At 55.0% G+C, this 12080-nt stretch overlaps 2 protein-coding genes across 2 annotated transcripts in view; one reads left to right on the top strand and one right to left on the bottom strand.

Moving 5' to 3' along the window:
- Window positions 1–2541, top strand: part of PKIG (cAMP-dependent protein kinase inhibitor gamma) — a 4720-nt gene extending 2179 nt beyond the window's left edge. The window contains exon 2 of the mRNA XM_007938400.2: window positions 2462–2541. Within this exon, the coding sequence (XP_007936591.1) occupies window positions 2462–2541 (80 nt within the window). The remainder of the gene's footprint in view (window positions 1–2461) is intronic.
- A 1361-nt stretch (window positions 2542–3902) lies between these two features.
- ADA (adenosine deaminase) overlaps window positions 3903–12080 on the bottom strand; it is a 26571-nt gene continuing 18393 nt past the window's right edge. Inside the window, exons 4-12 of the mRNA XM_007938458.2 lie at window positions 10355–10498; window positions 9589–9704; window positions 8265–8392; window positions 7268–7339; window positions 7074–7175; window positions 6747–6811; window positions 5189–5318; window positions 4453–4555; window positions 3903–3913 (exon numbers count right to left, since the gene is read on the bottom strand). Of these exons, the coding sequence (XP_007936649.1) occupies window positions 3903–3913; window positions 4453–4555; window positions 5189–5318; window positions 6747–6811; window positions 7074–7175; window positions 7268–7339; window positions 8265–8392; window positions 9589–9704; window positions 10355–10498 (871 nt within the window). The remainder of the gene's footprint in view (window positions 3914–4452; window positions 4556–5188; window positions 5319–6746; window positions 6812–7073; window positions 7176–7267; window positions 7340–8264; window positions 8393–9588; window positions 9705–10354; window positions 10499–12080) is intronic.

The raw sequence follows: 12080 nt of genomic DNA, 5'->3' as shown, positions 1-12080 counted from the left end.
CTCTCTCAGCTTCTGTATCCTTGTCATCAGCTCTGGGAAACTTTGTCTCTACCTCCCACTGCCTCAAGCAGTTGTAGCCACTCTCTGTGTACCCAGGCCCTTCTAGCACCCCGTTTCTCTGTCTGAGAATCCTGAGATGTCTGGGTCCTGCATCACATATGCCCACCAGGGGACTGGAAGAAAGAACAGAACTTACCACAAAGAAGTGAAGCACTAGTGGTGGCATGCAGGTGGAGGAGGCTGGCAGGAAGTCACACAATTAGTAGGTCCAACGGGCACATCTGGACCTGGCTCAGTCCAGGGAACTCACTGAGGGGATGGGCATGCAGAGTTCCAGGTGTCTCCCCAGAGACTCAGATCCACCAGGCCTGGGATGGGGCCCCAGGGGCTATATTTGCATAAAGCTTGCCAGGGGCCTGATGTCCAGCCAGGGCTGAGGGCGGGGACCCTTAGCCTGCTCAGAAGGCCTGGCCTGCCACCCCCTGCCCCTAGGCCTATGGCCTGGTCATGTTTGTTAATACTTCACAACCTCAGAGTTTCTCATTCGGGGAGCACAGGGGCGCACAGTATCCCCCTCCTGTGCCTGTGAATGAGTGCTAACCCCATGACAGCAGGGAAGAAATGCCAGCTGCCTGGAATCACACACTTGCTAATCCTGCTGGGAGACAGGCCCCAGGTGCTGTTTGGAGAGGAAAGGGCTCAAGGACCTTCTCCGTGAGTCGGGAGAGCCGAGAGCCGTAGCTGGCACGGAGGAGGGTTACCCTTGGCGGAGCCATGCCCACGTGGTAGCAGACCATGTGTGTGCCCTTCAGGTGCCACCCATTGCCTCCTGGAGGAGGGGCCATGCTCACCTTAGGGATCAGGAAGCAGAGGCTCCAAGAGATGAGAGATGCAATGACTTGCAAGGCCCCACAGCAAGCGAGTGGCAGGGTGGAGATGACTGGGGAATTTAAAGAGACAGTGTCCCTTCTTGCAGGGCCAGGAGACTCAGGGCCAAATAGGGCATCACAGTCTAGACAGTTTGCCCAAAGCACAATCTGGTTTGTCAGGCTCCTGGAGGGCCAGAAGGACCCTCTGAGACTGAGCCCTGGCTGTAGGTACCATTCTAGAACAGGCAGGAGCCTGAGGGGCAGGTGGGGAGGGTCAAGCAGGTGTAGGCTTTAGCTCCAGATGCCCAGGTTTGGCCTGCACCGCTCACTACCACCAACCCCACTTCTTAAGACTGTCATGAGAACCAAATGAAGTGATGTTGATACAGGCCTGTAAACCATAGAGAGAGTGGTTTATTGGAAGAAGTTAAATCTAATGGAGGGGCCACTGGCTTTGGTGGCACACAGGGCTCCCCTGCTTGATCTGGGCAAATCCAGTCCCCTCACTGAGCCTGTTTCCTCGTCTGTATCATGACCCCATCACATCTCCAGGGTTAGCTGCAGGGTTACAGGGAAAAGGGCCTGCCTGGTCTGCAGCTCTGGAGCTTGGCGCAGGGTGCTGATCCTCACTCCTGGGAAGGGGGAAGGGCTGAGCCTGCAGAAAGCAAGGGTGGCGACGGCGCCGGTCTGCCCAAGGTTGACCACACGGCCCCTGGGTGAGCTTGTAGGGTGGGGCAGCTGGCGACATCACATGGTGGTCACTAGAGTACAAGAACACAACGCTGACTGAGCTCTGCTCCCAGGCCAGGGCTGTGGAGGGCATCCCGTGGGAAATGGCCCAGTAATCACTCAGCCCGGTGAGGGCTCCAAGACTGGAAGGCCTGGGATCATGGTCCAGTGGCTGGCAGGGCTGTGCACCCCATCTCCCGCAGTGGGGGTGGAGAGAACCTGGGCGTGGGGGACCTAGGCTCATGCCCTGACTCACTGGGCAAGTCGTTTCACCCTCTAAGCCTGGTGCTACCCCTCACCCTACCCCTGCCTGCCACCAGGGTCTCTGGTCGATTGGAGTTGGTTGGTGGCCAGCAGTGTGCTGTGTCAGACCCCCTCCTGTCCCCTCCACCCCACCCCAGGATGCACATTGTTGGCACCCACAGGCCCTCCCCTAGGGCCTCCAGGACTTGGCACAGTACAGCAGCCCCAGCCCGTGATGCAGGCCACACTCTGGCACCCCCCCCACCCGAGCTTGTCTTGTTCGATGCCAGTGTCTGTCTGAGAAGAACAGCATCCTTCACTGAGCCCGTCAGGTGCTAGGACTTAGTTGTCCTCTCCCTCTGCCAGCCTCCAGGTCCTCAACCTCCTCTCCCGAGGCTTTAGCAGCCATTGAAGACCCTCCTTGCCTCTGAGTTTCAATTACACTAGGGACCGTGCAGGTATGTGCGTGTGACCAGGGTAGAGTTCTCTTTGGCAGCCCAGTCTAGCTCCTGTCCTGACCCACCACCATCAGTTTGGCTGGGCCCTGCCAGCCTTCCTCCCATGCTTTACACATGTGTCCATATGCCTGGGGAAACACCTCCTCTTTCTCTCCTCTCCAGAAGGACAGGGTGAGGCGAGCACCCCAGACAAGGTGGCGAGCACCCAGCCTGAGAGCAGCGATGGGACCACCTCATCCTGAGTCCGACCTTGCCCGAGGAAGCTGGAAGAGACCTGCTGTCCCTCCAAGAAAGGGGAGCCCCGGCACTGGCCCAGCAGCCTATTCTGAGCCCCGTTTCCTGGGCAAGCCTGCCCACCAGCCCCCAGGCCAGACTGAGAGGCCCTGCCCCAGGAAGGGCCCCTGCCCGCACCCAGGCTTCACCTCCTCCAGGTGCCAGGCCCGCTCTCTAGATCCTGTAACCTCTCTAGATCCTGTAACCGCAGGATGTTATTTATTCAGCTGGCGCTGGGACTCGGGTTGGGCCCCGCCCACCAGTGTGAGCAGCCCACCCGGGAGCTCCTCTCACCACCCCCCACAGGCGGCCTGGGCAGGGACCATGTCCCAACCCCAACCCCTGCTCTCCAACCCCAACCTTCAGGGTCAGGACCACCTTACCCCTTTTTTAAGAAAAAACTTTTAAACTTTTTAAATACCTTAAACTTTTTTTCAGCAGAAAGGGAGGGAGCCGACAATCAGTTTTTTTGGAAGCCATTTTAAGCTAAACCCACCGGCCGTCTCTGCAGCCCCAGGCTCCCTTCTGGAGCTTTGCACATCTCCTTCCAGGGAAGGGATTTTGTGTTTAGAACCATCGGACCACCTCCTTGCCCTGTCTATCGAGAAGCGACACCTTGTGTCCAGGAAATAAATACTGGTGGTTTGAGAGACTGGCTTGTGATTATTCTCCTTTAAAAACAGCACAGCAGGGCCTGAGCCTTGTTCTTCCAAAGCCCGTGACTGGTGACTGGTGGGGGCTGCTCGCCCAGGCTTCCGTGGAGCAAAGCACTGAGGAGATGCTGGTGGCACACACAGGCCAGCACTGCCCTGGGCCCAGTGGCCGTGTGTCACCTTCCGCCTCGACCTTTCTTCTTCCCAGCCCTGTTTCAGGAGCCCAGAAGGAAGGGTTTTCCTCTACAGCCCAGAGTAGGAGGGGGCTAAGAGTTCAGGGAACAGTGAAGCAGACAGCCCTTCGAGAGAAGTGTCTTCCGGCCGGCGGGCAGGTTCTGGGGCCTTTGGATCTCCCAGCACGGGAAGCTCTGCTCAGAGCTTCCCAGTCAGAGCCTCCACTGGGCGTGGTGGGGCCTGCTGCTGACCAGGCTGACCCCCACCCCACCGAGACCACCGCACGTCGGCCACAATAATAAACTTCAGCATCTTTATTGAGCACCAGATCCACAGCACAAATCATCAGAGGAGGAGTGTTTCCCGATTCAACCAAGCCCATAAGCAAGGGCCCTGGTCCCAGCCCAGAAGCATAATCAGAGGGAGAGCTGTATGGCACACCGAGGTATATGTGTGTACAGAAGCAGGTACACGGACTTCAGGAGCTTCAGGTGCTAGTGAGGTCACAGTTTTCCTGCAAGGAACAAAGGCAAGAGTGTCAGTGACATGGTTGTGAAGACTCTCCACAGGGCAAGGGCTCTAGACACCCATGCTGTCTTCAGGAGTGCAGCCCTGCTTACCAGGGCAGAGAAGCAGAAAGACTAGGCAATTTGTCATACCCAGGACTTTGTCAAAATCACAGAACATCAGGGCCAGAGAGGAACCCCCTTGTACACATGGGGAGATTGAGGGTGGGAGCAAGGGAGTGGCTTGCCAAGGCCACACAGGAAGGAAGGAGGACATAGCCAGGACCTGGGCCCAGCTCCCTGCCCCTGGCTTTAGGCCATCACAGAGCCCTCACCAGACTGCCAAGACCTTCAGGACTAGGCTTCAGAAGGTCATCCCCTTGGACTGTCCCTCAAGCCAGCATTGTACAGAATATAAGCCACCTAGGGGCTCTTGGAGCATCATTGGTGCTGCCCCAGAGAGGAAGAGCATCTTTCTTAGAGTCCCACAAGAAACCAGTCTGGAGGCAGGGCAGGGTGATGCTCGGAAGCCCAGACAGGAACACACCTGCAGAGACTGGAGCTGTCATCCCATAGGCCTTATACAGCAGGTCCACAAGCGCCTTCTTCTCATCCTCTGGGAGGAAGCTGGACTTGGCTGCATTGATATTCTGGAAAGGCCAGCATGGCAAACAACATGGAACCAGAGAGCATAGAAGGGAGACCTTCACAGTCTAGTGAGAATCCATCTTCACTGAATATGAGGAATTACTCAGAGGGAGAGGGGCTTGTCCACAGTCCCCAGCAGCAAGTGCCAGTGCAGAGACCATGAGGCTCTGTGTTCCTAGTGCAGCACTCACAGCATAATAGAAAGATGTGAGAAGAGAGTTGGAGAAGCCTTTAGGGAGACAAGGTGAGAGGGCCAGAGAGACACTCCTGCAAGGAGAGACTTGGGTATCACAACCCCCAAGCTCAGGGCTCAACCTGGGATCTATGGATGACCTGAAATGTATGTGAAACATTTTACAGCTGGGCATATCTTTCCGGGGAGGGGGTGACCAGCTTCCAGAGTCTTTGAGGGCACTTGACGCAAACAGAATAAAAAACCTGATCTTAGAAAGTCAGCCTGATGTGGCCTCTTTGGAAGACGTCTAACTCTAGGTTTGGCTTGCCTTCAACTGTCAAGCAAACTGGCTCCTCATTGCCCGAGGTCCCAGCCCCTGGACAGGACAATCAGGCCACTCAGGAAGGAAGGAGAACTTCCAGGACCCAGAGTCAAGGCTGACACAGCTCATGCGACTCACCAGTCTCTTAAACTCCTCTTCAGTAAAGCCCATGTCCTGTTTGGTCATCTGGTAATCAGTGTCCAGGCTGGACTTGAAGATGAGAGGGTCATCTGTGTTGAGCGAGTAGTTAGCCTTGTCATTTTTAAACCTGGATAAGGAGGAAGGGGAGAGAGGAGCTGCACCCCCTTTTACTGTCCTGCAAACAACCCATGCACATTGACTTCCGCCCTTCTTTGAGCCTCATGGTAAGCTTAGACATGGAGGATCTCATTCTCATTACAAAGCCAGAGAACTTAAGTGACTTGTTCGAGGCTCTGTAACTAGCAACCCAAGACTCAAGCCCACATCTTACCAGGCCAGAACCAGGGCTCCTATAAGTTTAGTGCCTCAGCAAAGCCAGGCAAATGCAGAAGCAGGGCCTGGTGAAGAGCTAATGTCCCCGTCCAGTTACCACCATCTCTAGCCTTCCATTCAGTGCCAACATTCTGAGGAGAGTTGTCTGCCATGTGCCCTGCCCAAGGCATTCCTCAGGCCCAGTGAGGTCAGGCTATTCCAAGACACCATAGACACTTCTTGGCAAGACCTCTTGCCACAGTCTTGTTAAAGCCAATGGACTTTTCCTAGTTCTCACTTGACTATGGAGCAGCATTCAATACTGTTGACTTCTCTTGAGACCTCTTCTCTTGATGTCTCAGAAATGAAACTTGATTGATTTTCCTCCTACCTGTCTTCTGCCTGTCCCTTAAGTGTCACTGTCCCCCTGGCTTCTAGGCCTTCTTGCTCTGCGTATCTCTTGGGACCATCACGTCTTGAGACTTCCTATCTCTTTGCAGAGGATTCTCACATCTTTCTCCAGCCCTTGTGCCTCCATAACCTCCACTTGAACATTCCACAGGTGCTTCACATTCCACATTCTGTTAGGGCCCCTGCAAGTTCTCAGGACGCCTCCTAATCAGGACTTCAGAGCCCAAGCTCCTTCCCTTCTCAGAAGCTGGCAGGCCCGCCAGCCTTGGCCTGGCAGTGGTTCCCCGTGTTCTCACTGTCCTCCTCCTGGCTCTAGGAATGGCAGCTTTGCCCTCCTGGGGGCTCTAGTCACAGGACAGCCTGAAGGAGGGCAGGAGCCTCCTAGTTAGATTGCTGGGTGGGGGTGCAGTAGGGTGAGGCAGACCTTCGAGGGGAAGATTTTAAGATGGTCCTGAGGGAATGCCCAGAGGTACCAGGAGGCTCCAGGGCTCAGGTACCAGGAGCATGGAACACGTGGCAGGAGGAACTCATCTTCCTGATGCCCGCAAGGCAGCATGGGAGAACTGGGACTGAGGATGTTCCCTTCAGGACAGTGGGACACTCTGCTGCAGCTGAGTGAGTGACAGGCCCCCAGCTCTGCTGTATTACTTAGTAGTTGGATGACCTTGGTCAAGTTAATGCCCATCTCTGAGCTTCAGAGTCCTCATCTGTATGATAAGGACGCTCATGCCTCCTGGGACTCAGCGTGAGCTGGTGTCCATCCCTGCATTTCCTTCCCACCCTTGGCTTTCCTGGTACCAAACTGAAGTGGCCCCAGGGGACCAGGCCTCACCGAATAACTGCATGCGGGGTATCCGGGTTCCAGGCGCCTGTAAGGTAGCTGGACCAGGGACAAACCTGCAAGAGCAGGCAGTGTGGGTGTGGCTGGCATGGACAGCTCCAGGGCATGCTGATCTCCATGCCATTGGCACCCCACCTACTGCACCATTCTTGCCATGCTCGTCACCAGCCTCCTGGGCACAGAATCCCATGAACCCATCAGTCCTTGTCTCTGCTGCCCAGTGGCTTTAACGCCCCCAGCCTACTCCCTCAGCTGCTGGGACCTCAGCCCTCTGGCAAGGCGGCTAAGGCATTTCCTCCCTGATCCCCGGCCCCTCACCTCAAAATGCATGTTTTCCTTCAGCAGCCTGTTGTAGAGGGTCTCGTCCTCCAGGGTATGGTAGCCGTGTCCCAGCCTCTCTGTCTTGAGCCTGTCCACAGCCTATAGAGAAGCAGTGTGGAGGCCAAGCATGGGACAGGAGGAAGCAGGGAGGAAGCGGGGAGGAAGGGTCCCACAGCCAGCAGCCCCCTCACCTCCTTCACCACTTCAGCAGAGCCCACCTCCCCAGCATGGACAGTCCGGTGAACACCACTCTTCACAGCCTCCTGAAAGGGTAAGAGCCAGGTCATGGCAGCCCAGAGGGCAGGCCTCACGGGCCCGGCCTTCACTACCCTTGGCCTGAGTGTTGGCAGGCTTGGACCACCCCCATGATCAGGCTGGGTTGGGTTGAACAGAAAGGAAAGTGTGGTCTTTTTTCTTAATCATTATTTAAAGGCAGCTAACATTTATTAGATAGTTACTATGTGTCAGGCACTGTACTGATTTGTATACCTATTACAGCTGTATACAAATCAGTACAGTATACATATCACAGAATTACAGTTTCCATTTTATTGGTGTGTGGGGAGGTGGGGAGTTACAGAGGCTCAGGGAAGTTGAGTAGCATGGTCAAGGTTAAGTGGCTACAAAGTGAGCCAGTTCTGAACCTGGGAGTGGAGCTTCAGAACCCACTCTTAGCCTGCCACCCCTTCCCCAGGAAGTGCATTAGGCTGAAGGGAACTTGAAGACATCTGCTCCAACTCAGTCACCACTTAGATGAGCACACAGAGAGGTGACAGTCCTGCCCAAAGTCACACAGCAAATCACAGGCAGAATCAGCCTCAGACCAAGGCTCCCAGCGTCAAGTGCGGTCTTTTCTATACACCAAGCTCTCCATTTCAGAGCCCTCATGGCCCAATGGTTAAGTGCTTGGCTTAACCTCAGAAAGGATGACAGTTCAAACCCATCCAGCAACTCCAAGAAAAAAAGACCTGGTGATCTGATTCCATAAAGATTACAGCCTAGAAAACCCTGTGGGGCAGTTCTCTGTCACATGGGAATTGGTTCAAGGGCACCTACCCACAGCAAAGCAGTCGTGTTGCACTTGGGAACCCAGAAGGACCCACGCTCACTGTCCTGTGGCCCTTCCCTACTGTGGGTGGGGAAGAGATCATCACCCGGCACCACACACCCTATCCCCACAGGGCCCACCTCATAGGCCTTCAAGTGGCCCTCGAAGAGGCTGCTTCCTTTGATGGTCTCATCTCCAGCCAGATCAATGGCCACCACAGCCTGCTGCCGGTACTTCTTACATAACTCCACCACCTCGGGGGACCAGTCTGTCGGTGAGATGCCCTGCGGCTTGTCACCAGAGCTGTTGAAAGCACCGTTCTACTCACCTCAGCCCTGCTCACTCTCACCCCTACCCATCCCAAGGCCAAGGCAAGACAGAGGGCCGGCCAGGATGCTTCAAACCCCGACTGCCACACCCCAACCACAGGCCTCTGGCTCCGCCCAGAACTTCCATGTTCCCTCCCCTCAGACGGACACTACGTGCCACCTCAGGGGACAGAGCTGGCTTTGCTAAGGCCACACATCAAGCCTGGGCTCACTCATTGACCAGGGACAGCTCTCTCTCACTTCCTCCTCTGAGCAGTCCTGCTTACCTCCACTCAGTAGGTAAGGACATGAAGGCCCATGGTTAAGAGGGCAAAGAACACAGTTTGACATTTAGATGGAATCTCACCCTAGGATTACTAAATGTATTGATAACATATTACGCACTCTTGACCAATAAAGTTACCATGAAATGTTTTTACAAAAACCACCAGCTTTGGAGCAGACGGCTCTGGGTTCAAATCTGGCCTTTCTGCCTTCCTGACTGAGAGGCCAGAGGCTTCCTCCCTCTCTGCCACTCGTAGTTTCCTCATCTGTCAAATGGGGGTAAACAGTGGTCCCTGTACCACACAGACCACTGCAAGGACTGGAGAGACAGGCCCTGCAGGCTGGCATTAGCCCTTTGCTTGGTTGTCCCTTTTGTCCTTAGAATGGAGGAATGAGGTAGGTAGGATCGTGTCTTTGTGACCCTGGGTGAGTGAGGTCAGAGAGGTGATGTGACTTGCCCTAGTCACACAGTGGGACTGCCTTACTCTGAAAGCTGGAGATCTGATGAGTGTCAGTCTCAAGACGTCCCAGACATGATACCTTTGCACAGGTTCTGTGGCCCAAACTGGACAAGGCCAGGCCTAGAGAGCCTTAAGGGAAAGACTATGAGCCAGTCAGAACCTGCCTTTGATTTTTAACTGTGTAGGCTCCTTTGGTTCTGAGCCTCCTACAGGCCACATGACTCTCAAGGCCTGGGTCCTAGGTGGTGAGGAAGGTTTCTGCCACCGGGAAGTTCTCAGCTGGCCCAGGAGCCCCAAGGGCCTACTGAGGGGCTCAAAGGGATATACAAGGCAGGGGGAGCAGGGCACGGGGAGGAACAGGTTGGAGCCAGAGGCAGCAGGTGGCGCAGGCAGATTGAGCGCGTACTCACTGGGCTCGTGGCGCATGCAGCACAGGATGGACCGGATCTTGACCCCGAAGTCTCGTTCACCTTCCTGCAGGCCCTGGCCCACTAGGGCCACCACCTCATCTGGGGTTACATCCCCTCTGCATGGAGAGTGGGGAGAGAAGGGCCTGAGGCAAGGGGAAGGCCTGAAGGACACACCTGAAGGAACGGGGAGGAGGAGGAAGGGGAGAGGAGGGAGAGAGATGGCCCGAGCCCTGGTACACACCCCTGCCAGCTCCCTGGCACCTCCAGGCCCAGGTGGGCACCACTGCTAAGCCCCGGCCTGGGGTGTTCTCCCTCTAGGGTCCCAGCAATCTCCTAGTTGCCCCCAGGATTTGGAATCATGGCTCAGAAGGAGACAAGGGGGTTGAGTGACACCAGCTAGAAGCCCATGAGGGTCCAGGAAGAGGCAGGAGTGGGTCAGCCCCATTCCAGTTACAGGGTTAGAGCAGGGCCCTGAAAGTCACTGCAGCAGATTAACATCCCTAGAGTATAGGCCTGTGTCCAGAGCTAGGGTCTCCACAGGACAGGAAGCACGATGCGGCACAAAGCTTTCACTCAAGGCCAAAGCATACACCCAAGGAGAGGGATGAGAACCATGTCTCCCGGTAGGCTTAAACCCCATCCTTTTGAGGCCTTGGGCCAGATCAGAGGCCAGACCAAAGTCTTGCCTGGGGCAAGGATGCCTGCCAGTCTCAGGGTGGGGTCACCATTGCCCCCTCAGCACAGCCTCTCCCAGGAAGTCACTCACTCAGCCTGGTTCCAGGGGATGGGCTTCACTTTGGAGTTGGCCAGCAGGTGTGGGCTGTAGCGTACCTCCACGTACACCACACCCTCCTTGGCCTTCATCTCGACAAACTCATAGGCAATCCTTTTGATGGCCTCCCGGCAGCCCCTGAGAAAAAGAGAGGTTGGGGACAACTCCCCCCCACCCCAGGTCCCTTGGGAGCTCCAGGAGTAATGAGACTGTTCCCAGCCCTGGGAAGATCAAACCCACTTCTGGCCCAAACCCTTATCCCTCAGCCCCAAACTCTGGGCATCTGCTGAGTAAGCCCCCAGATACACGGCAAGTCCTGTCAACTGGATTTCTGAACGCTGTTTGAACTGTCACTGCTCCACCCTGGTTGGAACCACCTCTTTTCTCTAACTGGTCTCCCTGCCTGCCCCTGTAACTTTTTGCACAGCAGCTGATACAGTGTTTTAAAAATGTAAATCAAAGCGCATTGTGTCTCTATTCTAAACCCTAGGGCTTCCCACCACAGAGAATGAAATCCCAGCTGCACACTCCAGCCCTCAAGGCCTGCATGTCCACTGCTGACAACCTCCCAGCCTCTTCCCCTTCATGACACCACCAGAGCCTGCTCTCTGTGCAAGCAACACTCAACGGCAGGCTCATTGCCACGGCAGGGTCTCTGCTGTTTGTCCTTCCCCCAGGTTTGCCTGCGCTCCTTCCCTCCCTCCATTTAGATCTCAGCTCCTCGGGGAGGCCCTACCACCACCTTACTTTAAAACAGCACCTCCTCCATTCCCTACCCCTTCCCCTGAACCTCATCTCTACTGGCATTATACGGTGTGTTTCCTCATTAATTGATTTTCTGTTTCCCTTACAAGAATGTAGCTTCAGAAGTGCAGGAATTCATTCATCTACCTCTGCCCTCAGCCAAGGACAGAGCCTAACACATAGTGACCACTCAAATACTCGTTCAGTGATGGATGGTGGATGGCAGGGAACAGTAACAAGAGGACAGACGGACAAATCCAGAAGGAGCCCCAGGTGGGAGAAACACCTGGGGCTCAGTTATGAACTGAGTCCTGCTTCCCACACTTGCCTACTGTGTGGCCCTGGGCTAGTTAATCACCCTCTCAGATACCTAGATCAAAGGGTTATCGTGAGGCCCGGCCAAACTGAACTTCAGAGCACTTAGGCCAGTGCTTGGAACAGTGGAGACAAGTGCTTGAAGTACTTTAGCTGCCGTTTTTAGTGAGCATTTATTTGAGTGGTCACTATGGGGAGATCAGGCAGCCAGGTGTCTGGGAGGCAGAGACACCCTTCTCCCTGAGAGGCCCAACTCACTGTGGCAGGGCTGAGGTCTAGGGAACAGGCCCTGGCCTCACCCCCTGCCCCAGGGCTCTCCCCACCAGCCGTGCTGGGATGAGAGAGGCCATGGCAGTATCTGTCCATCCTTATCCTCAAAGCATGAGTGCAGGTAGTCCCCCACTTACAACTTATTTGAATTATGAAGGACCACACTTACGACTGTCCTTTTTTTTTTTTTTTTGACAAGCCTTACTGTTAGTAATTAATGTGATATGCAGATGACTCAATCTTGCTAGCTGAAAGTGAAGAAGATTTGAAGCGCTGATGAAGACCAAAGACTATAGCCTTCAGTATGGATGACACCTCAACATAAAACAAAATTCCTCACAACTGGACCAATAAGCAGCAGCATGATGAATGCAGAAAAGATTAAAGTTGT

Source organism: Orycteropus afer, unplaced genomic scaffold, assembly GCF_000298275.1.
Source record: "Orycteropus afer afer isolate SDZICR_OR568_19922 unplaced genomic scaffold, OryAfe1.0 scaffold00049, whole genome shotgun sequence".
Classification (NCBI taxonomy): domain Eukaryota; kingdom Metazoa; phylum Chordata; class Mammalia; order Tubulidentata; family Orycteropodidae; genus Orycteropus; species Orycteropus afer.
The sequence above is the reverse complement of the archived record's forward strand: the minus strand, read 5'-3'. Positions and strand labels throughout refer to the sequence as shown.